The 20,960-nt window shown below is 29.9% G+C and overlaps 1 protein-coding gene across 1 annotated transcript in view; it reads left to right on the top strand.

Moving 5' to 3' along the window:
• The window catches only part of LOC112599154, a 172,039-nt gene that overhangs the window by 30,045 nt on the left and 121,034 nt on the right, over positions 1-20,960 (top strand). The window contains 1 exon segment of the mRNA XM_025345935.1: positions 19,324-19,638. Within this exon segment, the coding sequence (XP_025201720.1) occupies positions 19,324-19,638 (315 nt within the window).

Raw genomic sequence — 20,960 nt, 5'->3', positions numbered from 1 at the left:
TTTCTGAAGAGAGAGTAGTATAGTAGATACACCACTGTAAATACAAACTGTGGGCGATAAATTGACTTGGAAGTCGGCCAAAATCGCAGGGCGATAAGTTTGAATAGCTTATTAAGGGGACATTTGAAACTCGGATAGAAAACAACCACAGATATTGAGATCAAAGGTGTAAATATCGCCCAAGGCCACAAAATAATAATGTCTAACCGACATGAAAGGTTAGTAGATATGTTGTAAACGCATCAGAGACCCAATAAAAGAAAATGCTTTTATACGCGAAAATAATAACATACCAAGTATAATAATATAATATGAAAACATTTTGATATTGTTATCCAGTACCTATCTATCTTGACAAAGAATAGATTATACGGCTTTGTTACAACATCACAGTATATATTTATATTTTTAGTTAAATTATATAATGATTTTTGCTTGTTAGTTATTAGGTATAATATTATGATTGATAGTTTAAAACTACGTAGGTTGTAGGTAGTATGCAAGACGTATACTATTGTATAATTAGTAACATGTAGTTGTAGCCAGTACCTACGCGACCACACGGACTATGTTACTATATTTTAGTTCTTCCGAAATGCCTGTTTATAGAATGCTCAATGTGGGCATTGGATTTTAAAGGTTTTCTTTTAACGTTTTATTCACAAATTGACATTTATTTATTTTAAACAGAATAATTGATTTTTTTACATTTGTTTTATTCAATACATCTTATACATCTAATATAAATACGCAGTTTTCTAACGTCATATGACAAAACATATTTAAATCGGGTTGTATTAATATGCCTTTATTCTAATAAGTAAATATAACATGTCAGAATTTTTATGTATAATCGTAAATATCTAGTAGATAATAATATACACCTATAAATATATTTATATATTTATAATTTATACGTGTTTATTGTTTTATTATTATACATTGTATTTTCAGTTTTTACCATTTTTATTGTATATATTAATGATTTAGATGGTTGCATTCTTGTGTATTGGGACAACAACCCATGTTATTTCGAAATCTACATATTTAATTTAGATACTTTTCGGAGGATATTTTGAAAACCAAATTTTTTTAACTGAATTGTGAACTTGAACGATATACAAACAAGCTCATTCATTATGGAATGTTAATAAAATAAATATTTCATTTCAAGTGCTTTTAAATATTTAAAATTTAAATGTGCCCATTGAAATACAATAGAACTGTATCGGAGTATTGGGTTTTGACGTGTTTGTTTGTTGTTTTCATGTTTTACAGAACACATGTACCTCATAGGGCTTATTCTTCAACGAATTTATCTCAGCATATTTTTCATTATTATAGGTATAACACAGTTTCTTGTAGCCAAACAATCATATAACTTCAATAATAATAAACTATTATTATAATATACATGTATACATATTATCATTGGTAATTCGTTGGCCATTTTTACGGTCGATTCGGGGTCAAAAAATACATCAGGCGGCGTTGGTTTCGTTTTCGTTTTGCCCGATTCAGGTCACACGACAAAATATCACGATCCTCTTCGAATCGTTACAATATAACCCTTATTGTGTTGTTATTATTAACATTCACGTTCTTCGCTCGTATACGTTTGTAATGTCCTTGTACTGCTTCTGTAAAAAACAAAAACAAAAATAAAAAACGATTTTTCAAAAAGACCCTTTCCTTATTAATATAGCTGCCATAAAAGTCATAAAAAATGTTTTGTCGCACGTACACAGACGACACAGTTAATTGCCTATAATGGGCGCATTAAACTTTATTATAGTCCGTCTTTTAAAATATTTAACGCGGTGAGCTATATAGGTGATTAGTGGGCGCACTAACGATTCGAGAAAGAGAGACTACGGTTTATTTAATACGATAACCTCTAAACGTTTCTCGTAAAACTGCCGCACCATGGCACGTATTGTCATAAATCTCTGAGCAATATTGATTGTTCGAAATCCATCACAGATACTTGCAGTGTATACTATTTTAAAATATAAATATATTACTATACAACATATAGCTTCGGTATATTATTGGCAATAACTTCAATAAGTTTTTTTATTCTTTTTCATTTTGCCTTCTCATCATACAGAGCGCCTAGATGGATTAGGAAACCATCATTGTTAGTTGAAAATTTGTTTTTTATTTCGTTTCAAAATCACGATTGATTGGAGTGGTCTGATTAAGTACAGGTGAGTAAATAATATTTGTATTTACAATATGAATCATTACGGTCACTATTGCCAGCGTACACCTTTGTGTTCTATTTTGTCCGTTTCCATATTGGTATATATTTTTTCGGTCGTTCACTTTTTTTTTTTTTTAATTTTACAACGCAATGCAAGATGTGTAATTGTTACGCAAAGACAAATAATTATGACCCTGAATAATGAACCATAAGTCAGTCAGATTTTATGTTGTAAGGCGATAAAAATGTACATATTACATGCATTAACAACAATAACAACCACTTTCCAACACACTCCATCATAATCATCATATACAATAGTAGCATAGCATATTTTACCCGGGACAATTATCGGGTGTGTATAGTGTGTGCAGTGTGCATACGAACACGCAAGAGTCAAGTATAGATTATAGAATAATGTATTCTTATTTTATAAATAATAAATATACTCAAAAACAGATAATGTTTTTAAGTTTAAACTGTGTATACAAACGGTCAGTGCCTATATTATTGATATCAGTAAGAAAACACTCGGTTTCATTTATCATCACAAGCGAATTTAGTTAAACTTTAAAAATACATGTAAATTCTTCTTCTTGTTTATTTATGATTTCGGTGTGTATCACTAGCATATATTTAATGTTTTTGGCACCAATTCTTATAGTTCACATCACCTACCTGCCCATTACAACCATTATATTTACAGTTTCGTCAAAATATTTGCCGTATTATTACTTACGATTATATTCTAATATAATATACCTGTCATAGTCGATGATGTTGTTTATTATTATTGCGATTAACGTAAATGTTCTGTTATAATATTATTTCATTTTAAAATGAGAAAATTGCTGGAACGCGTTTTAACCGGATATTCTCGTTAATTTTGGATAGTTTTTGACGTTAAACGAGTTTATATCACAATTTAATAACATAGAAGTAAAATTATATTACAATAACGTTTATTATTTATATTTTGAACGGAGTAATTTTATTTTTTAATCATCTATTGCTCTAAGTGTAATATCTTTATTAGTGGCAGATTTAAGTACACTTTTGGGACTGGAAGTTTTATCTTTTAAATTTTATAAATATTAATTTTTTTAGTATAACCATTCCTAAATAATTAATTCACAAAACGTAATTTTCACAAACCTAATTATTTATAATTTTTTATGTTATATGAAACATTATTGAATTTATAATTATCATACTTAAATAATATTAACAAAGTTTGATGAAATGTATGATTTCTAAATTGTCATATTGATTTTATCACTTATTGGATTTAACTATTCAACTGATATATCAAATTATATCTAGAACTTAAAATAAACATTTATTTACGAGTTATTTTCATGAATAATATCTTAACTCATAATAGGTACACGTAGGGTAGTATAATGTACAAATTATAATTAATAAAATTATGCATTGAGTAGGTATTCACATATTGTCATAAATCGTTCGACTTATAATAATTAATACGGCAAACATGACATTTTCCGAAGTATTTATAAATGAGTAATGACCAATGAATGTAATTTCTGAAATATATACCAAAGTTTCATTTAAATATCATATAATATTTTTTGGTTTTTACTAATGGTTTACTATGTAGTACCTAAATAATATGATCATCAAAGGACTCATTTGCCAATCATTTTTAGATAATTATAAAACATATTTTTTTCTTCTATAGCACAGTTTCAATTTCATTTTAAATAGATTGTGGGTAGTTTATAATAATTATATCAAAATTTTGCTGCAATTTGTATAATTAAGTTTTCTTTCTTATCAGATATTTTAGCGTATTTAAAATTTTATTTAAACGTATACCTATGTTAAATTGTCTGAATATAATCAAAAAAAATATTTTATCAAGGCACCAACATTATAGATTATGTTTAGTTTTTTGGTCAAATACTAATACACAATGTGTATAGTACTATAGTACGCTACACGATGCAATTATAATATAATATAGTGACTACAAAATTAAACGTCCGTGTCATTAAAACAAATTGCAGATAGCCACACAACAGTTTTAGTTGTTGTTCCAGGAACTTGATCTCTTGCAGTCATAACTAAAACCGTTCAGAATATAATTTGCCGTTCGGAAAATGTCCGTACGATAATAAATCCAACTCATACATTAATCGTATACATTAGTACCTACGTAATGCGTTAAAGCGGTATTCAAACGTGCACACAATATTTATACAATCGCGAACATTATAGTGTGTGGCGTGTACCTATATAATTCTACAACGTACATAGACACAATAATAATATACATATTATACATAAAAATATATATTTATATTGTCTATTGATAAAACAACGTATCGGTTTCAGTATTGCTGATCATATATGTACAGTACTTGTAATATACATTATTACTTCCAAAATGATAATAATATACGTGGTACGAGACTCCGTGGTGGTTTAACCCATTTTAAGCCCCCCGGGTCCAAGTTAATGTACTTATTGGTATAGTATATTATTAATTATTATACATTGAAATATCCATCCACCCATCCATCTATCTAGTATCCATTTAGCTAGTGCTGATTTTTGGGGTAGGACGACTGAATGAGCTGTTAAAACAATCACTCAGCTGCATGTAGTCTCTGAAAAATAGATACGAGTATACACTATACTGCAGCTAGAGGACTGCCTCAACTAAATACTGATTCAGTTCATGATTAAATTTTATTAACTACAGTACTTATCAGTTATCATAAACTTGCTCTAACAATTATTTTTTGTTAGTTAATAGTTACCAAAATACCTGCAATTTATCAAATTATTGAATTTATTTTGGATGCGACTTAAATTCACCTAATGACACAAATATCAACTATAAGTTACATTGTTTTAAAACAAATTAAACTGCACTGTATGATATTAACTTACTAATGTAACAATAATTATTTCGCGTATTAAATCGCACAATTAGGTGTACAATTTATTTTACAACTATTTCGATAACTATTTAAATAAGTTATTGTTTTTATTGCCTAGTATAAATTACAATGGTAGTTAAAATGCATCGGAAATCAGATATATTATATTCTAAAAAATTTATAGAAAATTTATAAAAATATAAAAATGGGTCGTTGAATGGAAAATTGAGTCGGATATCCGAATTATTTAGATAATCCGTGAAATCCGGATATCGAAAATCCGGATTTTATATATTCGAATAGGTAACACAGATTTTTAAAATCCAAATATACCCATCACTAATACCTACGTCAAAGTTCTAAATTTCAGTGTATTATTATGTAGTAAATTATATACACTTGTGCACAGTTAATACGTTCACAGCGTACGTTTACCAATGGTGGCTCGGCTCATCTGTAACAAGTCCCCGGTAAAAAAGTCTCCTGTCTTATTTGTTAATAACTGCATTTGGCAATATTAACACACGAGTATAGCACACGATGTATTGGGAACAGGAATTGGCTGCAAATTTATGGAAGGATTAATAGCTAAAAATTAAAAGCTGGTATGGAGAAAAAAACATTTGATTGAATGATTATGCCAACGTTTGACAGTTTAATTGAAGGCAAATCAGTTATTCCTAAATTATTAACATAAATACATAAGTTAAAACATAAAAAAGCGATATTTATAAATTTGTTATAAAATAATTATTTAACATTAATATTATGTTGGTATATTTAATTCAAAAGATTTATGTTTGATATATCAATATTAAATTTTCTTAATTTGAGAATTATAAAAACAATTTTTTCAAGTGGCTTTTTTTCTGGCATTCCATAACTTGTTTTGGCCGGTATACTCTACGAGGTTATATAAGTATATTTTCGCGTAGTGTCTTTTACGCGGTGAAGTTAAGATTGTTCTTCAAGTCTTCTGCGATGATGGCCAATATTCGTATTTTTTGTTCGTTCGCCTGATACGCTACACAAAACCACACTAATCTGAATAGTGTACGTAGTACGTACTACACCGTTCTTTTTATACAAGTTTTTTTATAAATTTTTTTTTTTTACAAACCGTTGAAACGTCAACAGCGTGTAATTCGCATGAATGTAGTACATCATATCTTATATTTCTAAATAATATAATACGCTCTGTAAATTATAATATTATGTTATTATTATGTTCATATATGCGTTATTGCGCCGCGGACGTCATGGGGCAACGATGGCAGCGTAGCCATTCTGTAATAAATAATTTCGTTGGTCGGACGAATTTCAACGACAATATAATAATAAATATATATATATATATACATTATCATTATAATTTACTATATACTAGATTCAAGGAGTGTACAGGTGTAGAATACAATGCAAGTGGCTTGCGCGTAAAAATATAATAATATAGAATTATTATTATTATCATATAAAATACGACAAGTAAAAAAATGAAAAACGAACCTAAGAAATCGATGAAAGACATGTTGGTAATTAACACATGTGTGCGTTTCTACATATTATAATATATACCATCAATATAACAATAAATAATAATATTTTGTAATATCTAGTCGGATCGTCAGCCAATTGTAATTATAATTTTTCTACACACACACACACACACATATATATATATATATATATTTACAATAGTATTATTACAAGTCCCGTGTGGTGGTCGTATCTATACATATTATAGTTATTTCATACCTACATATTATACATATGTATATATCATAACCAAACGTGATTAATATAATTTACGTCTCGTGTTGCGAAGCGACCCAATCACAACGTCGGACGATGTAATTTTTTCCCTTCCATAGTCTTGGAGAATTTAAAAAGAAAAAGCTTTTTAAAAAAAAAAAATTCCATTCTAAAACACTTGGCTATTGTGCCGTCTATTCAAGTATCACCGCGTTCGTTATTATTCATTACAATACATAGGGTACATATTAAACACTATATAAATAATCCATGTATACTATATGTCTCAAAAGTCTCGTATTACCCCCCCCCCCCCCACAAAAAAAAGTATCTTCATGGTAAATCAATATCTAATGTTTAAATGTTGTTTTTTTTTCAATAAAAATCGATGAAAAAAATCTTATTGAAAGTTTAAAATATACCAAAAAACCACATTAAATTAATTTTGATTTACCACGGAAATATTTAAGACGATACTGGATTTTTAGAATATGCTGTATTATAGTAACTACTGAGAATAAATTATATTTTATATTTTAAATCCAACGGCGCACGCCGTCGGCGGTTCGTTCATCTTTCACGCGCCGATACCGTTGATTTTTCCTTATAATATTATATGTATTAACGTACGTATAAATATATGTATATAATATACACACATTACAGTCGACGTATGCGTGCTCTCATCCAGCACATTATATAATGTTCAGGTACAGCATTTATGGGTTCCTATATAACGTCCATGGATTCGGTTGGTGGAGTACAGTCGGAGGACCTTATGGGAAATTCGTGTGCGCCGATGTCGACAACGCGTGCGTGACTGCGACGCGTCCCCTACAAAATATTACGAGTATATACAGGGTGATTCACTATAAATATCCGTACGTTTCAATTTTTTTCCGTTTCCATGGTTATAAATATATTTAAATTTTAAATTTTGCAATTTTTAATATTTAATATTTTTTATACTTAAGGACCAAATTTTCAAATATTTAGACTTTTCATATAATCTAACTAATCTTTTTTGCTATTTTTGAAAATTTTTACGTATTCAAATCAAAATTTCTTAAGAAGTAGTTTCCGAGTTATTAAAATTTATATAGTTAGGATGGTCCTTAACTCCTTAAAAATAAATTCATAAAAATATAATATATATTTATGTTTACATTTATAATAAGGTAAATAACTTAAAAAAGGTTGAATTTTAATTTAGATTTATCTAAATGACCAAAATAGTAATCTGTTTAACATTTACAAAAAAACAGGCTGATTATCGTGTTTAAAAAAAAATAAGTTTTTATAACAACAGCCGCTAACAAGATACTCTTTAAATGGTATAAATAAGAATCCAGGTATTTAAAAATATAGTCCTTATAAGTATTGATGTTCATAAAAATTCAAAAAAGTATTTGTATTATAAGTTAATTATTAAAAGAAAAAACGAGGGGATTTATGAATCGTTCTGTATACGCGCATATGATGCAAAGTATTTAGATACGCATTACTACCGTCCTGTTACCTCTACACCACTATCAACCTTCGTTGTAGCACCGTCACGTCTCGTTTCCGTACCAGCTGAAGTTTTCGTTTCGGAAATCTTTTCGGAAACCACGTCCGCGACTATATATACCAATGTACATCTGTATACCCATATACGACACGCGTGTGTGCACTGGAATGTAGGCGTGTATGATCTTCGATTTTTTTTCACTTTCGAAGGATCGTGATAATTATTTTTATGTTGTTCCAATAGAAATTATAATATCACGATAGGCAATTTACATTTTAATTATGCCTCTAAAGACTTCTATACAGCTTTAAAAATCTAAATACCTGTAGTAAAAGTTATTTACTATATAAATACACTATACACACAAAGAAAAATCTTTATGCGTTGCCAATCCAACTTTTATTTTGCCATTTTTAACTTAAGTTTTATTTTTGATTTACCGTTTCAATACTTTTTAATCCATCTGATACTAACAACGGCGATAATAACGCTTTGAACATTGCAGTAATGTGCAGAAAGAAATTATGATGCTTTTAAAAGAATACAAAAAGGAATTAAAATAAAAAATGTTTGATGGAAATAGAAACAAAAAAAATATCACAAAGTAGTTTAAACCTATATACAGGTATTGATACCTATACCGAATTATTATGTATAGGAATTACGAGTAATTTAATATACAATTCTCTCAATGTGTTATGAAAGTAAATTAATTTTAATTTTTACTCAATTTTTGTTTAAATATTTAGTTTTTTCAATAATCCGATATTAAGTATACTATTGTATATGAGTTGGATTATCAAAACAACTGTAGTTTTAGTCTTAATTTTCAATAAAGAACCTAATGTATAAATAATATGTAGATATAAACTTATAAATAGGTTAAATTCGGTTATCTTAGTTTTAAATCAATAGTATTCAGGAACATTTTAAAAAGACGGGTTAATAACAGGACCTAATACATCTTTAGCCACTGCATTAGTAAACTCGTACAGCCATACTAAATTGTAGATACATAATATATACTATGATAAGTCGTATTTACTCTCGCTTGTATCTTTACGTTGAGGACGACGAGATTTTATGTTATACGTGTATATTGCATGTAGGACTTATATATTATAATAATATAATACTTAAGTATTATACGAACCATTCTTTTGTTTGGTGTTTTTTCTTCCAAAAAAATTCGTATATTAATACGTTTACGTAGATACACATACCTTGGAAATAAACGTCTTCGTTGAAAAAAATATATATCAGTCACGCAAATACTTTATATACATTATACGCGAAATCCTTGAGAACATTTTTCTGTTTAATAAATATATATATATAGGCATAAACGAAGTATATAGTTTCGGAATGGGAAAAAAATTTGGGAAAACAACGTATTTTAGAACTTTTTTTTATTGATTATCAACGCGTTACAAGTAGGTATTATACCGAACTCTATACCTAATAGATTAAATGACACGGAGATTTAGATTATTATTATTATTATTTTTTTGCAATATATAGTATTACAAAAACGATGATTAAAATAACATATTATTTATTAAGTAACTACCAATAATTTCAGATTATATGTGCCTGTAGCGTTGTTTAGTTATTATTATATTAATGGCATACGACTGGAGGGTTAAGAACAGTTTCTGCGGCAGGATGTAAACAGTATCTTTCCTAGGCACAGTACTATAATTAATGGTTTCACGAGTCGCGACCACAGCCGAAATATGGCTGCCAAGTGTCCACATCAATCCCTCAACAGTTGTATGTAACAAAATGTATAGCTTCGGGTTTGATTTTTTGCTACAAACCGATAACTCCCACCTCAGTAAATAATGGCCGGTGTAGGGTTTTGTGTTCAATAACGTTTTACGGTCTATTCATTTTATAGTCTCTCTGGAGTACCTGAATGTTATATTATATTTATCTGAATTACTTTCTACGTTTTTTTTTTTACTTTCGATATTTTTACATTCCACAATTTTTGTTTTCAAGGTTCTCACACCGATATTACTTCCACGAGAGATAATAGCCCTGTAACTTACATATATTTTATTTGAAAAAAATCGAGTGGCGGTATAATAATACAAAATTCTAGTACAAAATCTTTGCAATAAATACCATTTAGTTTTGTTCATACCTAAATTTAGAGCCCATATAAATATAACGTATACAAATATTTCTGAGTGAAGTGTAAAATTAGCTAAAATAATAATTTTGGTGTTCAATATAAGTTGTATGATATTTCGACGAATCTGATTTCCTAATGATTTATTATTACGTAATCGTTTTCAGCCTCAGACGTCAACCGCGATTCTCAGTATATATTATTGTCTGTTTGATTGTGTACATTTTCTAAGCTACTGATTAATACAAACACCTATACATGAAACACTTAATGCTGTATATTATGAATTAACCAACATCAATTTACTTGTTTAATCCTAATGGTCAATTAAAAGATTTCGTAACTTTGTTTATAATGTCGTGAGAAATTTTACCGCGTCTTCTCGCGGTCTTGAAAGTTGGAACACGCTCAAATCATCGAGTGACAACTAGCTATAATTATGCGCGATTATCAAAACTAACCACCTCCACGGTTCCATAATCTATACACATTTATTTTCACCTCGTAGAGTCGACAGTAAAAAATACGAAATCAATAAAATGATATTTTGTTTGTGCAGGTACCTATATATACATGCATAAAAAAAATGTCGAACATATATTATGATATTGTGATCTCGATTATCATATTTCACCCTCAGCGCAACGAATTTGACCACTTTAAAAATTCTGAGTAACCGGATACGGTTCATGTACCTATTATACATAGTTTCATGTATATGTATAATACATATATATAGTTTGTGTAATATATGCATCTCGGACGTCATGTCGGGAAATAAGACCTCTTTTGTGTACAAAGGAGACTGTCATATTTTTTTAAAGAACGGTTGAAAAATAAGCTTTTTTTTGGTGCTAAGACGTATTATTTAAGAGTGTTAAACGTGTTTAACGAGCTAAAAGAAAAAATGAAGATCACACGTTTACACGACGGTAAAACACGTTTTTTGATATTATCCACTACAGGATTAGCGTCCGATATGCATATTTTTTTTTCGGCAAATATATTATAGTATTACCTACTTTACCTATAATCTATATACCTACGTCTTGAATAATATTATTTATTGAAATATCCGCCGGAGTATATTTTTGTATGCCGAACCGTCCATTCGGAAAAAAGTACTATCTATAGTCCATACCTATAGGTATATTTGATATTAAAACGATATCCTTGAGATTCTTGTTCGACACGAATGTCTCTCGAAAAATTAGTATAGACAACGGCATACCGCACATAGAACGTAGTAGACACAATATACATAGATATATACAGTGAATTATACACATGCATTTACACGCACACAATGCAGCTGCAGTCTGGCGTCCTTGGCGATTTCGGTGTCTGATATAATATGTATTTATGGACTATGAAGCCTAGTAAAACGATAGCTACTTTATATAATATTATATTTACAGGTTTATGGCATAATATTATCTAGTTGACAACATTTCACAGTGATCCGGACGTGAAGTACATTTTAAATATTTTAGAGGAACGCATAATTTATTATTAATACACACACTCTGAGAGAGAATATGACTGTCATTCATGCATCAAATCTCTGTGAAAACTTAATCAAATACATTATTATTATATTTATAACAAATATTAATTGGTTAGTTGAGAGATAGTACATCACTTTTATTTCCAGCAGGTCAATCCATACTATTCTTATGCGTAGTTAATTTTGATATTTTGTTTTTGGTTTTTTGTTGTTAGTTTAGTTATGATGAAGTGTTAAAAATACCAAAACTTAAACCAAAATCTTTTTATTACTTTCATGTAATTTTAAAGATATTTTAATCCGGACTTAACTATTATAAATATTATAGTTCACGGACGAATGGTTAGAAATAGAATCGGTCTTAATATGTTAGTTATTACTTATTAGACAAACAACAAAATTAAGATTTTCTGCAAGATAGGGTTTAATGTTTATAGTGTAATATGAAAAATGTGTAGTATTATACTTGGATTTATTATATTATTGCATTTGATAATGTTAGCCCTGGTTATCGAAAAAATTGACAATCCGCTCTGATGATATTAATAATTATTAATTAGTTTATACGTAATACATATTATATTATATTTATAATAATAATAAATCAGTGTATATAATCTCTGATAAATTACCTTAATTATTATACATAAATGTTGATACGAGTACTATAGAATACGAACGAAAACAGTTTTTTAATCTTTTATTTGAATGTTTACGTTTTTTAATGAAATTTTGTTTATTTAGTATTTATTTTTCGTTTACTAAAATACTAATACTATCCGGCTCATAATTATTTTATCTCGTGATACGTTATATTATGTATTGCAATGCTTATTGTATCGTAATAACGCAATGTAGGTTGATGCCTGTTTCAATTAGTTTTCGTTCAATAATAATTATAATTAGTAATTACCCTTATCCGAGTGCAAGATTTATGTGACTATAGTTATATCAATAACGAGGAGTTGTGCACTTGTGTGCGATACTTGTTATTCTGTATGCCTCTATTCATAGGTACACAGAGACTCGCGTACAGTTATTATTGTATGAACTGAGTTGCAAACAAAAGCGTATTATTATATTTATTGTCGAGTGTCGACGTCATAATTACACGAATTGTCGCCAATTCGATTATATCCGCTATGTCGACTTCGATGCTCGTTTTCCGTTTTTTCATCCGGTTAGTTTGTTTATCAATAAAATTTAACACTCTCGCGAGGTAAAGATACAGTAAATATTATAATATATCATAAATACATATCTTCTTTTTTTCTTAAAATTACATCAAGAAACTAGTACAAAACTAAATACAAATGAGGTATATTATAATAATTAATTACTAATCAATATTCCAATCGTATTGCTATTAATAAATATTTCTGTATAACAAATACTGAAATACATAATATAGTCAGCTTTGTTTTTTCACCGGGTACAACATTTTTACCGGTATTTGTCATGACGCATTTACAGTAGCTAAATGTTTATACTGAATACGCGCTTTGTTATTTATTTTATAATATATTACTATCGATAAGCGAATTAATGACTTTTATTTCTTTTATAGTGTTATATTTGAATAAGTACCTATTTATATCTTAGTAAATACAGGGCAATGAGTTTTTATTATTTGTTTTCAACTTTAAGAATGAATTTTAAACCTTTGTGCCATAATTTACGTTTTAAACGATTCGCATTTTTTTTTATTGAGCAACCGGAAATAAAATATTTATATGGTGTAAAATACTAGGATCTGTACTACGTGTATAAACAAAGAACCAATAAGCATCGTTCGTGACTTATCGATGTTAAATACCGTATCATTCACCGCATTTTCATTGTACTTTCACAATATAAATATATAGCTCAGTCTAGTTACAATAACTCAAAGTTGAAGAGGAATAAAAAAAAAAACCACTGCGAGATAATATGGAATATAAATAATTTTTTAATAATTATTGTAATATAAATTCACAACTATGGTTTCAAAAATATAGAGGTTATACGATGATTTGAATATTTTAGCAATGTATATTTGCACCTATTATCCAAGAATATAATAAATACTAGATTCAGTTAGGTATATCTATCTTATATTGTTTTAAACCTATTATAAAGACTACTACGTAGATATATCCTTAGTAAATACATTTTAATAACTCAGAAATAATTAGTTTGAATTTTTTTTAAATATATCAACATTGAAAACAATTATCTGCTTAGCATTATTTGCAGTAAAAAAGTTGATTTTCATTTGAAAAAAAAAGTTTGTATCGCCACGATTAATACCAAATGGTATAAAAAAAAATTAAATAATTTAAATGGTACACCTTCAAAGTCTATTTAAAAATATCTAAAATAAAAATTTGAATAAATTTACTATTAAAGAAAAATTAGGGGTAGGCATGCTTTTTGAATCACTTGTAGGTTATAGGTTAGTACAAAATATACATTTGAGGCATGCCATGGGCCTATACAGTAGTCACACCGCCGAGTATTATGTATATGGCCATATGGGTACAATCATAATATTATGTATCGTCCTCTCGACCGCACCACCATCATCGTAGACCTCTCACCGCCGCTACTTCCACTGCAGTTTCTATATATGGATTGGGCGGCGGTGGTTGGAACGGTTGCCGCAGATGACCTTGTCAAGGCCCAAAGTGCGTTGACCACACGTTTACACCTGACGACCGTAATGATGATGGACAACGGATAGGTATATATACCCATAATAATCTTCATCATTCCACGCCCGCCCGAAACGTCGTAGAAAGTATTATGCGTTCATATGATAATAATGTGTGTGTGTGTGTGTGTGTGTGTGTGTGTGTGTGTTATACTTATTAGTATAACAATGCTAAGCGAGGAATACAACTAAAACTTTGAAAATGCTCTGTTGTTGCACTGTTATTGCTGAGCCATCATGACCAAAAACAACACGCACGCTCCGCGACGTGCAATATCCTCACCTATATATTATTATTCGTATTATACGCGCGCATAAATGCTTAATGCGTATACGATACGGTTGTGCTCATTAATCGTGTACCCGTTATATTATGTACCTATACGGCTATACGTATACTGTAATATAGGTATCAGTGGTATACAAACCTAGGTATTATTTACGTATTTGCTTTATCCATAACTCGTAAACGTTGATACTTAAGCATCATTTTTATCGTTGGAAAAGAAAATAAATCATATGGAACTAAATCTGGCGAATGTGGGGGTTAAGGAAAACTGACAGTTTGTTAATTTTTCGCCAAAAACTGTTACACAACACACATGTGTGATACGATGTAACTACCAACTGCCCGGATTTTTTTCTTCGTATAGTGTCTCGTATACAGCATAGATAACCTGAGAACATCCTTAGTTCTAGTTCGTTTTTTCGGAGCACTGCAGTCTTGACGGACAATTTTTCAAGTCAAAATGGTTTACGAGCATATTTAATGAGTTCTTGAATGCTTTTTAACTAGATTTTGTATGTACTATAGTGTACTGTTAATTTCCATTATATGCAATATAGTATATTTTACTATATTAATAATCAAAGATAATACTGATTTTACTGCGGGTTTCATACCACAGAACCAAATAGTGATGATATATATTCGGTATGTCATATTCTACTCGAGTGTCTATATGTACGAGTACAATGTTTTCAGTCTTTACACTTTATAGCTTTTCGTGTCCGACTGCAGTCTCTGACTCTTTTATTAAGTTTATATGTTGTATTCAATAAGTAATGGATGTCTCAATACCTAAGTATTACCAGTTGGTAAATTTTAAATTAAAACCACCGGATTGCATGTTATACCTACATATGTATTCACAACGCATGCAGACCACACGCACACGGCGTAACGGTGATATATTTAATACATAAAAGTAGGTGGAAGTCATGGCTGCATAGTATATGGTATTTGGCGGAGAACTGAATGCGATGGTGGCTGCAAAAGTATTATGCTATAACAAGATCTAATAATATATTGGTTGAATAGCACGTGGGCAACTATACGTACCTATTTACATTATATGTAGGTATCGTATACTATATATTATTGCGCACATAGCGCACATGGACCGCTTGTAAGCCTATATGAAACTTGCATACTATAAATATTAATATAATAAAAATATTCCAAATGGTATTTTACAATAAATCTCGTTGTCTAATAAATTGTTCGCGACTAGTGTTTTTTCCATAATGGCAAACGTCCCGTGACCAAATCGATGTCCATTAAATCAACGTGTATTGGAAACGAATGACCGACTTTCGGCATCATGGCGCTGCAGACATAAAGGAAACAGAAACACTGCGCGTGCTGCAGCGGGTGTATAGGAGAATGAGTGAGAGAGAGAGAGAGGGAGAGAGAAAGGGAATGAGAAAGACAGCGAGGGAGAAGGTCGGGTTATTGAGTTGTATATTATTACACAAACACCCATGTTGCAAAAATATTGTGTGTACAATGTAATGACAATAATGTATCGAACGGCGAAGGCTATGGTGGAATATAGCAGGCACCAAAAGAAAAAAAAGAAAGAAAAAAATGACTATCGAATATCTTCGCGAGATTTTTATTTGACAATCGAGCGCGGTTTATATATATATATATATATATACTATGTTTCGGTGTCCTAGTATTGACTATTATATAAATCCGCATTGTCGACGAGTCGCGATTGTGCCGCGCGTATAATTATGATTACACGGAGTTATGATTGCCGAGTATCTTACGAAAATCTCCGAGATTCAAGAAACATGTTATACGCACGGGGTTTGTGCTACGTCGAAAATTGCGTACGCACAACGTGGTGCGTTATACGATGATGTTATCGTACTTCGATATAAAATAACGATGTGCTCATCTTACGAAACGCAATATAATAGGTTTGCGCGACTATTGATATATTTTGTCTACGACTGCGATAGAATGCGCGATGTACCTATTTCGTTGCGTGTACTCGTATACTTACAAATGCATTTCTGAGCAATTAAAAACGAACCGAGAATAATATATAATTTATAGATATATACACACACGTATGATATTATAATATAACTCATATGTATAATAATTGAGAAACAAAATACGCTTATGAATATCCCGTCGTACCATGATTATTATGTTCGTTTTTCACCTGGCTGAGAACTGTGGTGGGGGATGGAAATATTACATATATCATAATAGTATATTATGATCGTCTGTTCGACTGAATATAATATAAACGACTATTAAAATTAAATTACCATCTCCACGTACACATATATTTGTACATTATAAATATGTGTATTATATATACATATATGCTATATTCGACTAATTTCTCAATAATAACGCATATAGTCCACAGCAGAATTGTATTGCACTATTGCAGTCTGTATTGATTGTTATTCGTGTTTTTGCAATCGGACGTCACGATCGCAAAACATTCATCGTATGTTGTCGCTGCTATGAAATGATGACCAGTTTCATTTAATACTATTATAATATGAAAATAATTCGTCTACACTGTGTACACTTGTATACTGTACACAGGTACGAGCAGAAGTATTTCAATAAATTGTATTTGAGATAGATTTTGTGCTTTGTAATTAATGTATATTTAAAAAAAAATTATAACAATCAAAACACAAAATAATTAATAACTGATATTCGGAGGAATTATTCAATGTCCAGGACGAGCAAGAATAACAATTTTTTTGAAATTTGTGATTAACATAATATTTTATGAGGTTTTTCAATCATTATTTAATTTAAAAGGTATTATTTATATTATAATGCATTTATCATAATTATTATATATATATTAAAGTCATAAAATTCAGCAATAAACTTAAAACTTATAAGTATTTTATATTTATATATAAAATACATGAGTGATTTATTTTTCCCATCCCTGAATTTATGTACAACTATTGATGTTTTTTTTTTTATATTGTTGTTGTTCATCAAATCCCGTGACGCAGTATCGCCGAATTGGGATTGTCGGTTAATTATTAGTGGTTAGTTCTGACAAAAGATCGAAAGAAGTGAAAATCAATCAGTCACGTGTATATGTATTTAATATACGTATTTCTTAAGACGTGCTCCTGCGGCAGTTCTGAATTTTTGTCCGTCATGTAGTTGCTAAATACGTAGTATAAAATTTAAACATTTTAAACCATGAGGTTTCGCAGAAACATTTTTTGGTACTTCCGATACTGCGTAATGTGTAACACCGGTAATATAATTTTTAACCTATATGGTATAAAACAGACTTTAACAGGTGTATACATCATATAGTTATTTTGCAATGATATATTTTATGTTCAATATAGTATATGTAACATATATTGTAGATTTACGTACAAAAGGTGTGCAAAAAAATTCGTGTATAGGACGAGGAAAACGTATAATGATAATATTATATATAATTGTGGGACACCAGTAAGTATATATATATATATGACTTACGATCGTATATAATATTATGTTTGAGACTTTGAGTATATACTCGTCCTCGGGTTTAATTTGACTGAACGGTGGATATTATATTATGTATATAGGTATGCATGGTTGCTACAGCGACTGTATCGAGGACCATAGCATCGTATAAGTGTAATATTCGAAATTAAATATTACCTTTATAATATATTGTAATAGCTCGCGAACGTATTTCATACTGCAATACAGATATAATACCTACAGAATTCCGTCGGCCCCTCTCTACAGAAAACATATTTTGATACTCCTAGTACATATATATATATATTATATATACGAGTATACAATATTTAATATAATATCTATTTTGCGTGTTATATATAATATATACATAAAAGTAATAAGTATATAATAACGGTTGGTACTCTAATTATTTAATCACAATTTACAAGTATTATCAATCTGCGAGACCGCTGAGACCTCGAGCTGTAGCGAGATATGTCTACTATAATTATATACACCCGGCGGCATGTTCAAATACGTGCATTACCAGCTATAATAAAGTATATACCTAAATCGTTACACATAAATAAAATACTATACACATTGTACATAATATGATACGTATTGTGTCAGAAAAGCTTAATAATATCCTCAAAAATATAAAAATTTGTTTTACTTAAGAAAACGTTAAACAACAATATAGAATAACACGCATACGCGTCTACGTCTTAAATTAAGTACATTTTAAAAACAAAGTAGTTCAACTCCAATCATGAAACTGTTAGTTCAATTTGCACCTTTTTTTTCCGAATTTTTTGTAGTAAACTATGTTTCTAATAAAGTACATTTTGATTTCCAGAGAGGATTCAAATGTTGTCGGCGGAGGTGGTGCCGGTGCGTTCACTCGCTGGCTCCGGGAGTTCAGACGTGAGACTTACAAGGTGAATGCTGCCGGAGGTGCATCAGATGGCAGTGGCGGTGGAGGAACTTACCATAGTACTGCGGCCGAAGATGGCAGGCGAAGGCACTCGTTCAACGCACACGACAAGAGCGCTCACCACCGTGCGGAACAGAGACTGCAGCTGCAGGGTAGCGGCGGCGGATTGCACGCCTCGCCGGCGTCCAAGACGCAACCTTGTAGGCGAGCAAACAGCACGATCGTACCGAAGTCTAGGTAAGCGAATACTTTTGAGTTGTCACATTATATATAAGGTTCCTCAGAGTGCAACTAAAACAACTGCTTCTTTTTTTTATTATTCTTTCAATTACACGAGTAATGAACTAATTAGGCGGTTAATGTCTCGTGCAAATACAGATCCATTATTTCTAAGGTATTTTTTTGAAACTTAATAATAATAAGCTCGTATATTCAATAAATAAATATTTATTATGACATTATTGAGCATAATAGCGAATGATTTACATGGTTATTACTTATTAGTGCTATAGTAGAAGTATTAATTGAAGTGTATAATAACATTTGTTTTAATCAATGTTTACAAATGATTTATTTTAATAAAATTATTTATATACTATAATAATAAATGTTATAGGTGTAGGTACCTGCGTCAAAAGAAATTTTCATATTAATTATGATAATAATAAAATCCTCGTTTATTATATTAAACAGTTTCTTCTGTTATAATACATGTTAGTACATTGAAGTCTTACTGTAATTTTTCTTGTATACATTAGTACGTTTTCTATATATCATTCTTATATGATAAATTATTATAAGTGTACGCTGGGTACATCTGTTAACAAACAATGTTATTTTACTCTTAAAATGTTATAACAAGTATAATATTGATGCGGTCTCGGGATAAATAAAAAAAATTAATACCTAACCTTTTGTGAAATATGTATTGATTTTCAACAATTTTTATGATATCAAAATTATCAGATAAACCAATTCATTGTCTATCCATACTTTGTTTTATTGCATGCGTCGTCTGTTTATATACAAATGGTTCCTTTTGATAAATGTATAAACCCCTGTAGTAGTCCTGTACCACGTCACTACTTAAATAATACACATACATCGTAAATCCTTATAAGACGTACGTCACGTCATCACGCCCATTCTGGATAGGTATCATATATTTAAAAGTCGATCCCATTATAATTTACTACGGGATTTGTATTCATCTCACCAATCGTTACAGTTTTTACCTCGAGGACAGTCGTGGTGTAGACGTATTTTTAAAATATTATATTTATTTTATTCGATCTTCACCAAACAAATAATTTTCGCCACTCCTGCCGCTCAGTATTTACATACATTTAGTATAGTTACTGTATAACTTCTATAAGTCTATATATACTAATGTATAGTATAATATGCATTAAATATATATAGTGTTTGTAATGTTAATTATATCAACGTTAGTCGTCAGTGTATATAATATAATAATATATGATAAATAATAATATAGAATAATAATATATCCAAAATAATATGAAACGGAAAAACGGTAACGGCCTCGCAGAGGTGTG

This window comes from Melanaphis sacchari, unplaced genomic scaffold (genome assembly GCF_002803265.2).
Source record: "Melanaphis sacchari strain LSU unplaced genomic scaffold, SCAv2.0 Contig4_pilon_pilon, whole genome shotgun sequence".
NCBI classification, from domain to species: domain Eukaryota; kingdom Metazoa; phylum Arthropoda; class Insecta; order Hemiptera; family Aphididae; genus Melanaphis; species Melanaphis sacchari.
Note: the sequence above shows the minus strand (reverse complement) of the source record. Positions and strands in the feature narration are given on the sequence as shown.